Raw genomic sequence first — 18,015 nt, forward strand, 5'->3', positions numbered from 1 at the left:
CGCTGCTCCCAATGTGGTCTCCTCTCTATCGGGGAGACCAAACGCAGACTGGGTGATCGCTTTGCTGAGCACCTTCGGTCTGTGCGCAGTCAGGACCCTGACCTTCCCGTTGTTTGCCATTTTAACACTAGACCCTGCTCCCATGCCCACATGTCTGTCCTTGGCCTGTTGCAATGTTCCAGTGAAGCTCAACGCAAACTGGAGGAACAACATCTCATCTTCCGGTTAGGCACACTCCAGCCTTCCGGTTTAACGTCAAATTCAACAACTTCACATGATTAGCTCTACCCCACCTCAACCCCTTTGTTTTCATTTCATTTTAACTATCTATTACATTTTATTTTACAAAGCTTTGACAAAGAGTCATCGGACTCGAAACATTCGCTCTTTTCTCGCCCTACAGATGCTGCCAGACCTGCTGAGATTTTCCAGCATTTTCTCTTTCATTTCAGATTCCAGCATCCGCAGTAATTTGCTTTTATTTTTTACATTTTATTTCTTTCTTGTCTTTCTTTATATATATATATATTTACCCCCCCCCCACCTTATCCACGTTTCCTTACCCTTTCTCCTCTTTGCATCCCCCTTCCCCTCCCCCCATCTACATTTGTCAGTTTACCCTCTGATGTTAGTTTCTCTGCTGTTTGGCCTTTCACACCTTTTATTCTCTCTGAGGACTGCCAGTAGCACTCCCCTTGGTTTCTGTGGCTAGCCCCATAGTATAAATGTTCCCATTTTCTATATCTTTTAGCTTTGACAAAGAGTCATTGGACTCGAAACGTTGCCTCTTTTCTCTCCCCACAGATGCTGCCAGGCCTGCTGAGATTTTCCAGCATTTTCTCTTTTGGTAGCTGCTATTCTTGTGCCTCACAGAACCACAGACCAGAAGGAAGCCATTTGGCCCATCTCGTCTGTGGCTACCTCTTTCGAAAAGCAATCGTGCTCATTCTCCACGTGCCTGCAATTAAACTCTTACAAGTATTTATCCAGATGGACTGCAGCGGATCAAGAAGGCGGCTCACTACTCTTGTCTCAAGGGCAACTAGGGAGGGGCAGTAAAAATGTTGGCCCAGCCATGAAAGAGCTTTTAGAAAGAAATTCCCCTTGAAGGCTATTGTAGAATCCACAGTCCTCTCGAGTTGCGCATTCCAAATCCTAATTACTTTCAGTAGTTCCCCTCATGTTGCCTCAGGCACTTTTGCCAATCACCTTGCCTGTTCCCCCGCTCCCCCCCACCCCGGTTACTGAACATCCAGCCACTAGTTAACCATTCTCACCACTTTACCCACACAAGGAGTTTAAAATATGTGCACACGGGTGGACCTAACGCGCCCGTCCACTGAGATATCTTAACAGATCAAAGACTTCCCCATGCGCAGGAAAAGTAGCGGCAACAGCAGTGAGAGAGCGGATCCAGCTACAAGAGGGAGAGCCAAACAGCTGGGAAAAGCATGCAGAATAATGTGGATGCAACACACTGAGCGAGGCCTCCCTCTATCAGACACAGTCGTCACATTCCAACATCTGCAACGGGACTTCAAAGACAAATGACGAGGGATGAATCATTTCACTTTGTTCCAAGGAAGGGAGGATAATGAAACACACTGGGAAATTCCGGTCGCTCCTCGTTCCAACATTTTCATCGAGTAACCTTCCAGGCTTCACATGCTGGCCAATTATCCCCATTCCAGGGGAAAGCAGGAAAGATTGGGTCTTACAATGAGGTTGACGGTTAGATAAGCTTACTTCCAAGAATGATAATTTAAAATTACAAGATCTACTTTGCACAGTGAATAGAAACAAAGGCACAGAGACAAAAGCCCATGAGATCTCCAAGCGGCGACTAAGCTTGCAAAGAAACACAGTTTGTTTTTGCGTAAGTTTGAGGAGCATTGTTCCTCAGTTCCAAACCGTGGCATTTGCAGGTAGTCCGTGCATGCCCCAGAAATGGGACATGAAGAACTTGGGACATGATCTTTGGGATTTTTAAAATGCCAACACAGTCGCCTTGGCAGATTATGTAAAGGAGACAAATGTTGATTTCTTTCCTGTGGCAAATACCTGTGGTGGTCACTACATTGGTCAGTGGCTTTGTGCGCTGGCCCTTAGTGACCCCATAGAGACGGACGGTGTAGACAGTGGTAGGCCTCAGGCCTTTGATGAAGGAGGACCGTCGGTCGCCAGCCACTGTGAGGTTGTGCATTCCCCGGGGCTCCACACTGCTGTACTGTATCAGAAAGGAATCAAAGCCTTTGCTCGCCGTCCAGGAGAGTTTGAAGGACTGAATCGTGATGTGAGAGACAGAAATGGCGCCAAGTTTATTTGGCTTCACAGTTGCAGAGGCTAAGAAAGGGAAAAAAATAACGGCAGGTGACGTTTTCTCACTGGTGGAAAAGGTTGGTTGAAGCATGTTAGATCCTTGGAAAATCGACACACACAATCCTGAAAGTGTAAATTTAATTGGTTAAGCGACCATGCAACATATTTCCATAGTAACCAGTGACCACAACCTATTAGTTGATTGCTTGAAATTTTGGGAGACATTAAACTGTGTTTGCTGCTTGGCCCAAGGCTGAGCTCTTCATCTTAAACACACTGTTGTTGCGGTTAAAACCGGAGATAGGGGAATGTTGCACAGACATGTCATCCCATATATATTCACCTCACGTTACACAAAGTTATACATGTATGAACATGATATGTCAGATGAACACATTAACCTGAAGGATACTGGGAGCCTGACATGATTAGAGATAGGGATGGACAGGAACAAGAGGGACTGAGAGGGACAGAGTGTCCTTGGTCACAAAGGGAGGAATCCGAAGGGAGAAGGTAGATGGGAAGGGATCGAGGAGACAAAAGGAACTGAGTGATGGGCAGCCTGGATTTCCCTTCTTAACTCTCTTTTCCTGAAGGGTAGTCAAGGTGCAATGCCAGCATCGTGGCAGTCAGCTTCCATACAGCAAGATCCCGCAAACAGCAATGCGATCAGATTGCCTTTTTTTGTGATGTTGATTGAGGGAGAAATATTGGTCAGGACACCGGGGATAACTCCCCTGCCCCTTCTTTCAAAACTACAGAATAGAAAACTCCACCTGTGCGATGTTCTTTCACACCCACTTGAGAAAGCAGACTTGGTTTTGGTTCAATGTCTCATTTGAAAGTCAGCACCTCTGACGGGGCAGCAGGCCCCCAATGCTGCACCAGAGTGTCGACCTTGATTTTAGTCAGGAACCTCTGGAGTGGGACTTGAACCCCCTGCCCCCTCCCCTGTGTAACCCCCTGATGCAGATGCCCAGAGTGAGACACAGCTGATAATTTGGGAAGTCCAGGGAATTCCAGCTGGCTATCTGTGAGAGAACATCCGAGGTTCCTCCATTACAGTTTCCACCTCCAGTTGAAAATATTCCTGGAGTTTTGTTCACATGACTTCCTGGCTCTAATTGCCGGACTATGGGCACTGGGGTGATAGGTGAAAAGGGATTTGGTGCGAGGTGGGATTAGCAGCAGCTTTTCGGACAAGCTTATGTTGATGTTGGATGGAAGATGGGAGGCTTACTGGGGTATGAAGTGCAGAGGGCAGATTCTGTCCCTTTGCCATGTCCTGGACTCTGTCCCAGGGTGAAATGACAGTTTATAATGTGGCGCGCATTCATTTTCATGCAAAGTTATTGAGCACCATTCTGAAATGTTGTCATGGTAACCCCATGAGGCTCTGGAACAAAATGTAGACTTTGGGTCTGTATGGATAATAAAAGTATTTCTCTGTGGAAAGAAGCAGCATTATTCGTTCTGAGTGGAAATACCTGAGGTGTTGGCTGAAGTGGTCAGTGGCCTGGTGCGTTGGCCAGCCGACACCCCGTAGAGATAGAGGCTGTAGGCGGTGGTAGGCCTCAGGCCTGTGATGATGGTGGATCGACGGTCACCAGTTACTGTTAGATTTCTCACATCCTCAGAGCCCTCGAGCCCATATTCGATGAGAAAGGAGTCATAGGTCCTTTCTGTTTGCCAGGAGAGTTCGAGGGAGTGGGCCGTGACCTTAGACACAGAGACATTGTCCACAACCGCCACCGTGATCGGCCTCTGACCCTCTTTATCTGTGGAGACTACAATTTAAAATAAAAACAACGATCATTATTCGGACCTCTGTCTGCAGCCCGAGGATAGTGAGCAAGCTAATGGACTAATTCAGAGTCCAGTCATGATCTGGAGAAACAGGTTCAAATCCCAGCATGGCAGCTGGTGAAATATAAATGTGCAATTGAAAGCTAGCCCCAGTAATGGTGATACTGAAGTTATCAATTGTTGGAAAAATCCATCCAGTTTAGGGCAGTCATTTTCAAAGCCAGGGTCGCGACTTGCGGGTGGGTATCAGTGAGGGGTGTCAGGACGGTCGCGGGGCCAAGCGTCACAGCATTCCCAATGGCGGGAAGCAGTGCCCAATGTGTGACTGGCTTTTAAAAATGTCGTCTGCGACTGACTTTCAGAATGCCGACCATTCCACGCATGCGTATCACCTCAGCAGTGCACAGGCCCAGAGCCCAGTGGGACAGAACGCCTCCTCCGGACGTCTGCACGCTGACCCAGGAGCAGGTTTTTTTTTAACTGCTGGAATCTCCCTGCCTGGAGTGGCGACAGAGAACAGGTCATGCGCCCCATACGGTGACGTCACGTGCTCTGGGCATGAGAGAGATGCCTCCATTTTGCAGCTGCCAGCAGTGCTAGTGTGAACTCCAGGGCCTCTGGTGAACAACCCATGAAGAAGCCGAAAACAGGAACAAAGCAGCATAAAGGTGGTTACTTGAGGTGTGGGTGATTAATTTTGCCACTGCAAATCAGGATTCAAAGTTGTTGTGCGTTATTTGCAGGGAAGCACTGACAAATGAAAGTTTAAAATCCTCAACACTTCAAAGATATTTGAAGGCTAAGCATGGCGAGTTCGAGGACAGACCTCTTGATTTTTGCAGTGAGATCTTAAATCATCAGCTGAAGTCATGATCAGAAATGTAACATTGTGGGGTAGCACGGTGGCGCAGTGGTTAGCACTGCTGCCTCACGGCCACGAGGTCCCAGGTTCGATCCCGGCTCTGGGTCACTCACTGTCCGTGTGGAGTTTGCACATTCTCCCCATGTCTGCAACCCAAAAGATGAGCAGGCTAGGTGGATTGACCACGCTAAATTGCCCCTTAATTGGAAAAAATGAATTGGGTACTCCAAATTTAAAAAAAAGAAATGTAACATTGAATGACAAATGAACTGAGATGGTGGGGACCAAGCAGGCTCACCTGTCCCAGTAAAGGTAAGTGAAAATGGTGGGTCGTGAAGGTCAGCCGGCGTGGGTCGTGAAGGTCAGCCAGCGTGGGTCGTGAGGGTCAGCCGGCGTGGGTCGTGAAGGTCAGCCAGCGTGGGTCGTGAGGGTCAGCCGGCGTGGGTCGTGAAGGTCAGCCGGCGTGGGTCGTGAAGGTCAGCCGGCGTGGGTCGGCCTGAATCCCGAAGGATGGCCAGATGGTAAAAATGGGTCCAGGGCAAAAGAGTTTGAAAAACACTGGGCGCGATTCTCCACTCCCACGCCGGTTGGGAGAATCGCCTGGGCCGCCGAAATTTCCAGGGACGCCGGTCCGACGCCCTCCCGCAATTCTCCCGAGCGGCGGGAACGGGCCATTCGAGTTTCGCGGGCTGCAGGCTGGAGAATCGCCGGAGATACCCAAAATGGCGATTCTCCGGCACCCCCGCGATTCTGAGGCCCAGATGGGCAGAGCGGCCAGGCCAAAACAGCGGGTTCCCCCCGGCGCCATCCACACCTGGTCGCTGCAGTCGTGGGCGGTGCGTGAACGCTGGGGGGGCGGCCTGTGGGGGGGCGAGGGGGGATCCTGCACCGGGCTTCACCTTGAATGTGGGGCGGCCCGCGATCGGTGCCCACCGATCGTCGGGCCGTCCTCTCTGAAGGAGGACCTCCTTCTTTCCGCGGCCCCGCAAGATCCGTCCCCCATCTTCTTGCGGGGCGGATTTGGACAGGACAGAAACCACGCATGCGCGGATGACGTCCGTTATGCGGCGCCGGCCGCTTCATCTATTCGGCGCCGCTTTTATGCGGGCGACAAGGCCTGGCGCGGGTAGATGACGCGGCCCCGATCCTGGCCCATTGTCAGGGCCTGAATCGGTCGGGACCGGGGCCGTTCCACGCCGTCGTGAACCTCGACGGTGTTCAGGGCGGCGCGGCCACTTCGGCGTGGGGGTGGAGAATCCCGCCCACTGCTTTAGGGATGGAACTTTTTCAGATGATCGCACCCAAGAATGTTTTCATAGTCATCTTTACTGAGACTAGCTTTCAATTCCAGATTTGTTTATCTCATTTAATCAAATTTAAACTCCGCCAGCTGCTTTAGTGAGATCTGAACTCACGTTTCCATGGTTTTAGCCCGGGACACTGCATTCCTCATCCCGTACCAGCACGACTATGTCACCTAGAGTTTCTCTGAAAACAGGCCTGATTGCTGAGTGTTTTCATTGGTTAGCATTGCCGAGATTTGCATATTACTGTGGTTAAATTTGCCTCAGATGGAAAATGAGGTTACCAGCTGTTAAAATTGGACAGGAGATCCTTCTCAAAATCTTTTCGATTATGTTTTCCCCATGTTTGTTTGTTCTTGAATAGAGCAATAAAAAAGCAATATGGAATCACTTGATTTTGAAAGGTTTCCCTCTTGATTTTGGAGATGGTGGGTTTGGCGATAGTATCGGTCAGATGGTCAGAGTTTTTCCAAGCCTGCGCGGGGTAGCAAGTTTCCCAGGAGGGTCACCAGAACGCCGAGGAGTTGTGAGGGGGCCCAATCTCTCTCAGCTCAACTGGACCCTCAGGGGAAGGAGTGGGGGGGGTCTTCACTTGCCCGGGTTACATACACCGGTTGGGGTTGCCCAGATTCCCCCTCTCCAGTTTTGATGTTTTCAACCACAGCAGAAGACAAGATTGTGAAGTCGGTTGGCCCTCCGGGATTTTCCTGGAACTTTGAGGAATTGGAATTTAGTCTCTGGGATGGGAGATCACAGCACTGCGAGTTGTGGGAGAAAAATTGTGAGAGCGCATTCAACAGAAAAGCAGTGCTATTTTTCATTATCGCTGAACACCTTTGTTCGATTGTTTTATCCAAAAGAAAATCTGGAAATGGGGACAAAAGGGTTGTTGGACTGATGGTCATGCATCCAATTATCGCATTCCAGTTTTTCTTTTTACGTGATTAATATAATGTAAAAATTTCCCTAACGGGTGAAGAGGATTCTTTTAGGATTTTTCTAATTGGTCATGAGGAGGCAGGGCGCCATGACGATGGACTTTTCAGGCAGCCAATGGTGGAAGATGTGGTCAGGTAAGGGTGGGGGAAGGGTCACATGATAAAATGGTTTGAAATACATCTAATCAGAGTTAGTATTCTGAAACGGAGACCGATTTATACTAGATGTAGAGAGGGAGAGGAGAGGGGAAGAGGTACCTGTGGTGGTCAAGGCAGTGGTCAAGGGCTTGGTACGTTTGCCATTGAAAATCCCGTAGAGGTGGACGATGTATTTGGTAGTAGGCCTGAGGCCTACGATGAGGTGGGATCGTCGTCCGCCGGTGACTGTGATGTTGTGGGTCTCCTCAGAGCCCTGGACTCTATACTGGATCAAAAAGGAGTCAAAGGCCCTGTCCACTGTCCAGGAGAGTCGGAGAGAGTTAGCTGTGATATTAGAAGTGGACCAACTGCCCAGCCTAACTGGTGTTACAGTTTCTTTATCTGCAGGAGGTAAAAGAGAGAGAGAGAGGGGAGACAAAAATCCAATCAAACATTGTTGCTGCTCGTTTCACCGCAGACTGAGTCAAGACTGACAAGTTCAACATTAACAGAATGATGCGGGTATCACTGGCTGCGCTGCATTATTGCCCATCCCTGATTGCCCATGAACTGAGTGGCCGTTTCAGAGGACATGTCAGAGTCAATCACATTGCCGTGGATCTGGGCCAGACCAGGTTAGGTCAGCTCATCTTATTCCAGTCTCTGGAGCATCCCCTTTTTAATTACGCCACCACTGGCAGCACTGCGGCCTGGGTTTAACTTGCCTGATTCACAAGCCCTGTGAAGCACCAGACACATTTCTGTAGTCGGAAGGTCACTCCATAAAGACAGGTTGTTGCGAAGACTGAAGTCACACAAATTAATTGTGGAAAAGTTCAGTACAGAGGCAATTCAATCCATTGAGTCTGTACTGGCTCTTTTTGAAGAGCAAATCTAGTTGGCCCCAGTTTCTCCTCTTCTCCCTGTATCCCTACAACCTTTCTGATCTCCTTCATTTATTCATGCAATTGTCTTTTGCAAGCTCGGTGTATCCACCACACCTATATATCAAGCAGTGAATAAATTATGATAATGTTTCCCAGTTTGTACACATTCATATGCTAATTCACAGCTTTCTCTTCGCAATCTGATTGTGTAAACAACCGCTGCAGAAGCACCGGAGTTTCATTTGTGTACCTGAAAAGGAACAAGACAAATCGACAGAGCGAATTGTGTTCACATTGAAAGAGACCTGACTGTTAAAGTACCTGTGGTGGTCACAGTAATGGTCACAGGCTTTGTCCGTAGGCCACCGGAGATCCCGTAGAGATAGACGATATATCTGGTAGTAGGCCTGAGGCCTACGATGAGGTGGGATTGTCGTCCACCACTGACTGTGATGTTATGGGTCTCCTCAGAGCCCTGGACTCTGTACAGGATCAAAAATGAGTCAAAGGCCCTGTCCACTGTCCAGGAGAATCGGAGAGAGTTAGCTGTGATATTAGAGGTGGATAGGCTGCCCAGTTTTCCAGCCACTTTATCTGTGGAAGCTAAAAGGAAGAAAAAAAATATCGAGAGATGGTCAAATGAAGAGATAGCGAATGGTTGTCTGCTGTGGGTGGTAGATGCTCCTAAGCAGGTACGAACACACATCTTGTGTTACCCATTGCTGGAGGTAGAATTTAATTATCTCGATAGCTCTGAGGGGGGGGGGGGGGGGACACTCCCTGCCTCCCCCCCCGCCCCCACCCAACTTCCCAAGAACATCATAACGCCGCCCCCCCCCCCCCCCCCCCCGGTCAAACACCCACCCTCCCTCCTGCTCCATCGTGGCATACTGCCATTTCGCTATCCAACCCTCCTGTCAGACCCACTATGCTGAGCCAGTGGACATTCAGGCCACTGGTCCAGGAGTTGAGTCAGGGGCAATATCGTGCCACATCAGAAACAGGAAGTGTCTTAACCTGTGGAAACTTGTAAAAGGTGTTTATCTGGCAGGAGAAAATATTCCTGGACCTCTGGCTATAAATATCCTCCCACATAATGAATTCTCAAATATAACATTAAAACGCTGGGCAGCTGGGCGTTCGACCCTCCTGAGGCCAGGCTCAGGGTTGAAGGTTAGCCCACAAGCCAGCGTGCTGATTCCCGGGCTCCATCCTACTTCCGGGGTGAGATTTTGTGGAGGCAGGAATGATGTCGGCAGGGTTATCCATCCACAGGTAGCGATTAGGCCATGACTGGGATTTTCAAAATGTTTTCTTGAAGGGGCCGGATCAGGTGCTCAGAGGCTCAGAGTGTCACCCCGATGCCTGTGTGTGGTGGTAGTGGGGAGGGTGAGGGCGGAGTCGCCCCGATACTTGTGGAGGGCGTCCTCCATGTCCGTGCGGTGGGTGGGGGTAGGTTTATCTTCAACGCAGATCAGGGTCCCCTTTAAATATGGCGCTCCGATCTCTGTGGAGCTAGCCTTGCTGGCTCCCACTTGGCCAGTGTTACAGCAGAAGCCTCGCCCTCCCCAGACTCTCTGCACTGAATGCCAGTGACTCTGGAGTGAAAACATGGCTGTGCATTTGGGGAGAAACGCACCGGGTTTCAGTCTGAACCAGACTCTCGATCCGGGACTCTCCGAGTTCGCCCCGCCACCACTGCCAGCGAGAACGGACAATCTGGCGCTCAGCCAAAACTCCATTCCATGCAGCAGGACCGGAGAATCCCGCCGGTGCAAATGGACGGAGAGTCCGGCCTCTAACAAATTTTGGAACAGCTGCACCCACTGTGCCTCCCCCCCCCGCCCCGGGGCACGTTTGCAACCCGGAAACTTTCATTTCCCACCCCGTCAGGGAAAATCCAGCCCACTCGGTATTCCATAAACTACCTGTTAAATATGCACTAACATAACAATCTATTGACTAATACAGACCCTGGCCTAACAGGTTCTTATTTTTTTCCTGGTACAATGTGGATCTGCAAGATGTGGAGAGCTAGAACCCACCACTGGGAAAAAGGGAAATCCGTACCTTTGGTGGTAACAACTCTGCTCAGTGGCTTTGTGCGTTTGCCATTATAAATCCCATAGACATAGACTGTGTATTTGGTGCGAGGCTTCAGGCCTGTGATGGTCATCGAGCGGTTGTCACCGGGGACCGTGAAGTTCCTCACAGCGCCAGACCCGTGCACTTTGTACCGTATTAGAAAGGCGTCAAACCCCTTCTCCGCCGTCCAGGAGAAAGGGATGGAGTCGGATGTGATGTTAGAAACCGAGAGGTCGCCTAACTTACTCGGTGCCGGTTTGGCTTTCCCTGCAGATGTTAGCGTAAGCAAAAAAGAGACAGGACATTTTCACCAGAGGAAAGATTAGTATCGCGATGTTTGTCAAAAGAATGCAGCTGATGAACACCCTGGGTTTAGATCGGGGCCGGGGGAATTGAGTAAGGAGCAGAACTGACACTTGCAGTGCACAAAGCCTCTTGACTAGGCCCAAGCTCCAGTTCAGTGACCGACACTTGGGGATGGACAGGTTGCTGAGTGATTATTCTAAGAAGGCTGTCATAATGGGGGATCATAACTGGTTAGTTCGTTCCACTCTGCAAATCCAACTCCAAATTGTAAATTTCAACAGCGAAGATCCATTTCCAGAATCCCAGGAAGGGCAATATTCCAACTCTTAGGAATCCCCACGTGGGACATCATGGAATGCCTTTCAAATGCCTTAGGGGCAGCACGGTAGCATTGTGGATGGCACAATTGCTTCACAGCTCCAGGGTCCCAGGTTCGATTCCGGCTTGGGTCACTGTCTGTGCGGAGTCTGCACATCCTCCCCGTGTGTGTGTGGGTTTCCTCCGGGTGCTCCGGTTTCCTCCCACAATCCAAAGATGTGCAGGTTAGGTGGATTGGCCATTCTAAATTGACCTTAGTGTCCAAAATTGCCCTTAGTGTTGGGTGGGGTTGTTGGGTTGTGGGGATAGGGTGGAGGTGTGGATCTTGGGTAGGGTGCTCTTTCCAAGAGCTGGTGCAGACTCGATGGGCCGAATGGCCTCCTTCTGCACTGTAAATTCTATTCTATGAAATGACATGTGGGGAAAATGAATGGAAGTAACATATTGGCCAGAATTCTCTGGCTGTTGGGATTCTCTTTTCCCGCTGGCAGCATCACCCCCCCCCCGGGTTTCCCGTTGGCGTGGGGGGGGTGTTCAATGGGAAATCCCATTGACCAGCGGCGGGAAGCTAGAATCCGGCTGCCAGCGAACCGCGCGCGGCCGAGAAACTGGCGGCTGGGGGACCGGAGAATCCAGTCCATTGTCTGAGGTAATTAAAACAATTATCATCAACTCTGGACCATTATTATAAAATCATTAAAATCCCACTCACCCACAATAACCCTTCCCCCGCATACATCATATCACTGCACAGAGAGACAGTAAGGTTGTGGAGTATCTGAGCTGTAAAGAAGACAGATATGTACAACACATACATGCACAAATAAGAGAGTTTGACAGACAGCGAAACGGCCCCTTGCTTCACTCAATGGAGATCCATAATTTGGTTCATTGGGGCAAAATGCTCAAAAATGATTCCCAGAATCATTTTGGATCACATTTGGTGAAAGCAGGAAATGTTCCTTTGAGCCAGGCCTGTGAATGTGCCCATTAAAGCAGACAGACAGAGAGATGGAGACTGAGAGGTGGCCCTGGATCAGGCAGACCAGGCCAAGCTCTCCTGGTGACCTCCTGATGCTGAGGACGTGATTCACAGCTTCACACATACAGACACAACAAGAGTTGGCAGCGGCAGCTCGGGATCAAAGTCCTGCGACACAAACAGATTTAAGCCCGAGTGATCGACACATTGATTTTGGAAATGAACGTCCATGCAGATAGATTGTCTTCCCTGCCATAGCCAGGCCAGGTTCTCCGACAGAGACGGGAGGGGTGAGCTGTGTGGTCAGCCAACATCTCATACTCAGCTTCAAGTATCCCGTAAAGAAGACTGGCTCAAGGATGGAGGGAGACCGTGGAACAAAAGACAGGAGCAGAAAGAACAAAGATTGTCTAAATTCCCCGACTCCTTCAAAGTTGACGACAAAAATAGTCGGGGAGTAAGAGTTGTGACAGCGATTTGCCATCTTGAGGCAGGCGTGCGACGGTGTCAGGCATTAAAGTGATGGAAAAGACAGTTTCAAAGCTGAACAACATGGAAAAGGATGAAAAGATAAATAAGTAAAGGCAGAGGGGAGTGGAGAGTGCCCTGTGAAAGGCAGAGGGGAGTGGAGAGTGCCCTGTGAAAGGCAGAGGGGAGTGGAGAGTGCCCTGTGAAAGGCAGAAACTGAGGAGTTAAGCGAACGCTACCTTTCATGGCGACTGGAAGGGTCAGCGATTTTATGTGTTGCTCCCCGGAGACACTGTACAGAGAGAACAGGTACTTGGTCGCAGGCTTCAGGCCTGTGATGATGAAAGAGCGCCGGTCACCCGTTACCGTGACGTTGTGCGTCACCGCAGAACCCCGCACTCTGTACTGTATGACAAAAAAGTCAACGCCTTCCTGGGGTGACCAGGACAGCCGCGCAGAATCAGCGGTGACATTCGAGGCCGACAATTTGATCACTTCACTGGGTTTTCCTGTGGAAGCCAAGAGTCAGGCAAAATTACAGAGACGGAATAATTCTTCATTTCAAATCTGGCAGCAGTGTGATAAAATTTGAAGTTTGATTTATGCAATGGCGTAATCAGTTCCTCACTCAGCTGGCCTGAGCTCTCCCCTCAAAGTGCTGAACTAACTTGGCCGGTGTGGCCTACACACTTGGGCTGAAGCCAGAGGCGGGATTCACCGAAATCGGCACGATGGCCAGACGCCGGCTTCAAAACCGGCGCGAACCACTCCGGCGTTGGGCCGACCGGAAGTAGCAGAATTCTCCGCATTTCCGGGGGCTAGGTGGACCCTGGAGGGGTTTGTAGCTGGTGCCAAAGGGACTGCGCGTGTTAGCGCATGCGCAGAACCCCCCCCCACCCGAGGACCTCCCCAGCCGATTTAACTGCCAGGTTCCACCGTGTGGGACCATGTCTAACCCACGCCGGCGGGACTGGCCAAAAATGGGCGGCCACTCGGCCCATCGGGGCCCGGAGAATTGCCAGGGGGGCCACTGCCTACGGCCCACGACCGACATGGCGTGATCCCCGCCTCCGCCCGGAAACCGATGCCTGAGAATACGGCAGCCGGGGTCGGAGCGGCGGGCGGGATTCGCGCCACCCCCTGGGATTCTCTGACCCAGCGGGGGGTCGGAGAATCCTGCCCCAGATAGGTTACTGCTTTTGATTTTCAGCGCAGAATTACAGACATGGCAGGTGGGATATGTGGATTAAACCCAGATTAGCCAACCCAGCAGCACTACGTAGGTTAAACAGGTTAAATTATGAGGGCATTTTGGTCAAACTAGGCTTGTGCATGAGGGAAGGCTGAGGAATGATCTATTAGAGCGGCTCATTATGATTAAAGGGTTTGCAAGGTGGATAAAGAGAAATGATGGCCGGTATCTTCTGCCTACCCCAGCAGTGCTTTTTCCAATGACCAAGATGACTCACCATTGGCTGTTGGTGGAATCTTCCGGTCCTGCCAAACGTAATGGCGTTTTTCCATCACTTTCCAGCCGCATTGCCGGGGAACCTGCCAGCCAATGACGACTCCCCTCCCCCACCAGAAAGAGCATTTGGGACCCAGGTACTGAAGGGAGAATGGAGAAAACCTGCTTCCACATGAGGGTGAGTCCAGGTCACGCGGACGTGTGTGCAAGAGAAGGTGGAACCCTCCCATTCTGAGACTACGTGCAGTGGTGGGCGTCTCTGGCTGTCCTGCCGAGCAGAATAGCAGGATCCCATAGCAGATTCAACGCTTGGTAGCTCATTAATTATGATCCAAGTTCCTCGCTCAGTCACCTGGTGGTCCGGCAGCTGATCCGTCTGCCCACCGTCAGCTGACCGGTCTGAATGTCCTGGTGCCAGATTTACATTTCAGTCCAACAAACTGGTATCACTCTCTCCAGCCCACTGGTCTTCACCAGATTGTGCAGGATGTCAGCAACCAGAAGGAAAAGGCCAGCAGCCTCAAGAGGAAGCGTGATCCTCGATTCAACCCCCTCCCACCGGGCCCATCACCTGCGAGGCAACAATGCCCCACTTGCCCCTCCACCCACCATATCTGGAGTCTTCATCCACCCCCTTGCAGTAAAAGGTGTGGTATCGCCTCGACCTCTGGTTCATGCAGCCTTGACAGGGTCCAGCTTCCCTTCCCTCGGCCTTCCATTGGTCTTCTTCTTCATCTACACCCTTGTTCCTCTGCCTGCCATCGTGAGCCCTCCCCCTCTCCTCCCCCTAGCACAGCCCTCCTTCCACATTGCCTTCTTTGTTTCTATTAGGCCACCAACAGCCCTGCCTCCCCAGCCACCCAACCCCCCGCCTCAGCTCGCACCCCGTCCCCAGTCAAACTTCAGCAGCGGAATTCTCCGCCCACGGGATCCTCCGGTCCACCGACAGCACAGGCACGCCCGCTGGTTTCCCGACGGCCACAATGAGAAATTCCCTTGGCGAGCTGCGGGAACGGAGAATCCTGCTGTTGCCGAGGGTGTGCAGCGCTGGAAAACGTGACTGGTGGACCGGAGAATCCCGTCCAAGACGTATAGTGCGGTGGCTGCATGGGTCCCGCAGCGCAGTGCTGCCCAGATAGACCCTGGTGTGTGGGTGGGCGCAAGGAGGCCCCTGTTCCCCCCCCCCCCCCCCCCCCCCCCCCCCCGGTGCAGCACTGATCTGACTTGGTGATGCAGGATGGTTCGGGGTCCCGCAGCGCAGTGCTGCCCAGATAGACCCTGGTGTGTGGGTGGGCGCAAGGAGGCCCCTCTTCCCCCCCCCCCCCCCCCCGGTGCAGCACTGATCTGACTCGGCGATGCAGGATGGTTCGGGTCCAGCAGCACGGTGCTGTCCACGAAGAACTGCTCAGCATGGAGCTGGAGACAGGGAGCAGTCTGCTCCAGCAAAGTGGTGGACAGCGCATCAGGAGCTGCCCAGCACAATGGCTGAACGTTGTTGCTGCAGTCACTCCAAACCTCTGGCGAACTGAGGACCACCTCGAACAGGCCGCCCATTGGTAATTGGGTTTGACACCGCGTAAATCCCCGCAAGACTGAAAGGCCTTTTGGCTCCCGTTAGACTCTCGCCACCCGCCCGTCACCAAATCCACCACAAGTGGGTGGGAGAATTCCACCCGGTCAGTGGCGAGGGATTGGAACTTGTTGCCACATGTAATGGGCGAGGCCGACACCATTCATGGATTTAAGAGGAGACTCGATTCAGATATGAGGGAAAAGAGGCTAGGGAGGTATGGCGGGGAGGAGGACAGGCTCGGAAGATTAGAGCGCGAGGAGGCTCTCTGGAGCACAAACACTGACTGGACCAGTTGGGCCGAATGGCCAGTTTACGTGCTGCAGAGTCAATGGGATTCTACGCAAGGTCACTGAAGCCCAACCTCATAATCAAATGACTAAGTTACATTTTGAACCCTTTCTCCCAGGCTCTGGCCCTCTGTGCCATTGATTCTGTGCCGGCATCATAATGGACCAGTGGAAACGCAGTATTTCAGAAAATAAATATTTCTAACTGTTTATAACAACTTGTATTTATATGGTGCTTTCTAACAAAGTCAAACATCTCAGGTTACTACACGTGTGCTGTTAACTGAATTTGACAGGGAGCCACGTAAGGAGATGTTAGGACAGGTAAACCTTGATCAAAGAGCTGGGTTTTTCAGAGTATCCTGAGGGAGAAAATGCAGAGAGAGGCAGAGTTTGAGGGAGGGAATTACAGAGATTAGGGCCCGGCCAGCTCAATGTACAGCCTCCAACAGCAGAGGGATTAAATTCGGGGATGTGGCAGAGATCAGAATGAGGGGAGTGCGGAGATCTCAGATGGTTGAAGGCGATTACAGAGATCGGAAGGGGCATGGAGCCATGGAATAATTTGACAATTGAGTTGATTGAGTATCTCAGCTCTAGTTGTACCTATGCCACACATTGACTATATATACCTGACATGTTGGGTTAATTTGACCAAATACACAGCAGTTTATATAAACACAAGTGATTGGTCTCCATCCAGAAAATACAACCTTTTTGGTCCTTATGAAGAGAAAATGTAATACCTTTGGTGGTTATGGTAGTGTTGAGTGCCTTGGTGCGTACACCACCAGCGATCCCATAGATATAGATGGTGTACACAGTGGTAGGCCTCAAGCCTGTGATGAGAGACACTCGACGGTCACCGGTCACCGTGAGGTTCTGCATATCCCCAGAACCTCGCACTCCGTACTGTATAATAAAAGAGTCAAAATCCTTCTCTGAACCCCAGGAGAGTTGGAAGGAGTCCGCTGTGATATTAGAGACTGAAAGATTCTCCAGTTTAATCACCTTACTTGGCTTTACTTTATCTGTGGAAGCTAAAAAAGGGAAAAAATACATTTTACCAGGTAACAATTGGCAAGAGGGCATTTGATAAAGTCCCTTTCAATCATCCAGGCTTCTATCATAAGATTGTGACCACAACCTGGTGAGACAGAGGAGCGAGGTTGTGGAGGGGTCTGAAAACAAGGATTATGCAATTCTCCAAAGATTTTTCTTAATTTGAATAACACCAAAGTAACCACTACTTTGGAAAGTAGTCAAAAAATTAATGTTTCCATCTGTGAGGGTGAGAATCAAAGAGAGAAGAGTCAGATGCATTGAGACACAGTCCTTCGGAAGAAACCTCCCACTGAAGTCGATAGACTTTTACATTTCTCACCCTTGCCGCTGTCAGGGAACCAGTGGCGACAGGGGAAGGGGGAGGGGGGGAAACTTTGCCAGGACTGGAAAATCTCACCAGTGGCGAGGACTGGAAAATTCCACCCTCTGCTAAGTTTGCTTTCAGATCTATGGTCTGCTAATTATTCTCCTGGAATTTGTAATTGATGCAAATGTTACACAATTAGAGAGTACTGGCGGAATTGTTCGACCCCACATTGTCGCGGGCCCTTCGGCCGCGACCCAAGTGTTTCTGCCACGCCCGCGACGTTGCCCGCCACGGGCAGGAGTGGACAATCCCACACTACATTTTTATTTTTGCCATGTAATGTGGGCGTAGCTGGCAAGGCCAACATTTATTGCCCATCCCTAATTTCTCTTGATTGAACAGCTTACTATAATTTTGCCGGCCTGTTAAGAGTCATCCGCACAGCTTCCAAATACCCAATTCCAATTAAGGGGCAATATAGTGTGGCCAATCCACCTACCCTGAACATCTTTTGGGTTGTGGGGGTGAGACCCACACAGACACGGGGAGAATGTCCATACGGACACGGACCCGGGGCCGGGATCGAACCTGGGTCCTCAGCGCTGTAGGCATCAGTGCTAATCACTGCGCCACCGTGCTGCCCCTTCCAAATACATTCTTACAAATCAACACCCAATTCAATCCACCAATACACTACCAATAAAATAAAAGCCAATACCTGAATGTCAATTGCCGCAAATGTTATCAGGTTAAATTTTAATTGAATTTTAGATTTTGATTAGGTTTAATAAGGTAGATGTAGTGAAGTTTCCATGGGCTGGATTCCACGCCCTCTCCCTGTTTTCCAGTGGCAGAGGTGGTTCACCATTAACCGCAGGTGGGATCTTCCGCTCCCGGTGATG

At 50.6% G+C, this 18,015-nt stretch overlaps 1 protein-coding gene across 7 annotated transcripts in view; it reads right to left on the minus strand.

Annotated features, from left to right (window-relative positions):
* Positions 1–18,015, minus strand: part of LOC140390470 (tenascin-X-like) — a 321,608-nt gene that overhangs the window by 81,398 nt on the left and 222,195 nt on the right. For all 7 annotated transcript variants that reach the window (XM_072475624.1, XM_072475623.1, XM_072475622.1 and 4 more), the window contains 7 exons: positions 16,488–16,781; positions 12,653–12,922; positions 10,325–10,606; positions 8,576–8,857; positions 7,488–7,769; positions 3,807–4,106; positions 2,062–2,343 (listed from right to left, as the gene is read on the minus strand). In XM_072475624.1, coding sequence (XP_072331725.1) covers positions 2,062–2,343; positions 3,807–4,106; positions 7,488–7,769; positions 8,576–8,857; positions 10,325–10,606; positions 12,653–12,922; positions 16,488–16,781 — 1,992 coding nt within the window. The remainder of the gene's footprint in view (positions 1–2,061; positions 2,344–3,806; positions 4,107–7,487; positions 7,770–8,575; positions 8,858–10,324; positions 10,607–12,652; positions 12,923–16,487; positions 16,782–18,015) is intronic.

Source organism: Scyliorhinus torazame, chromosome 14, assembly GCF_047496885.1.
Source record: "Scyliorhinus torazame isolate Kashiwa2021f chromosome 14, sScyTor2.1, whole genome shotgun sequence".
NCBI classification, from domain to species: domain Eukaryota; kingdom Metazoa; phylum Chordata; class Chondrichthyes; order Carcharhiniformes; family Scyliorhinidae; genus Scyliorhinus; species Scyliorhinus torazame.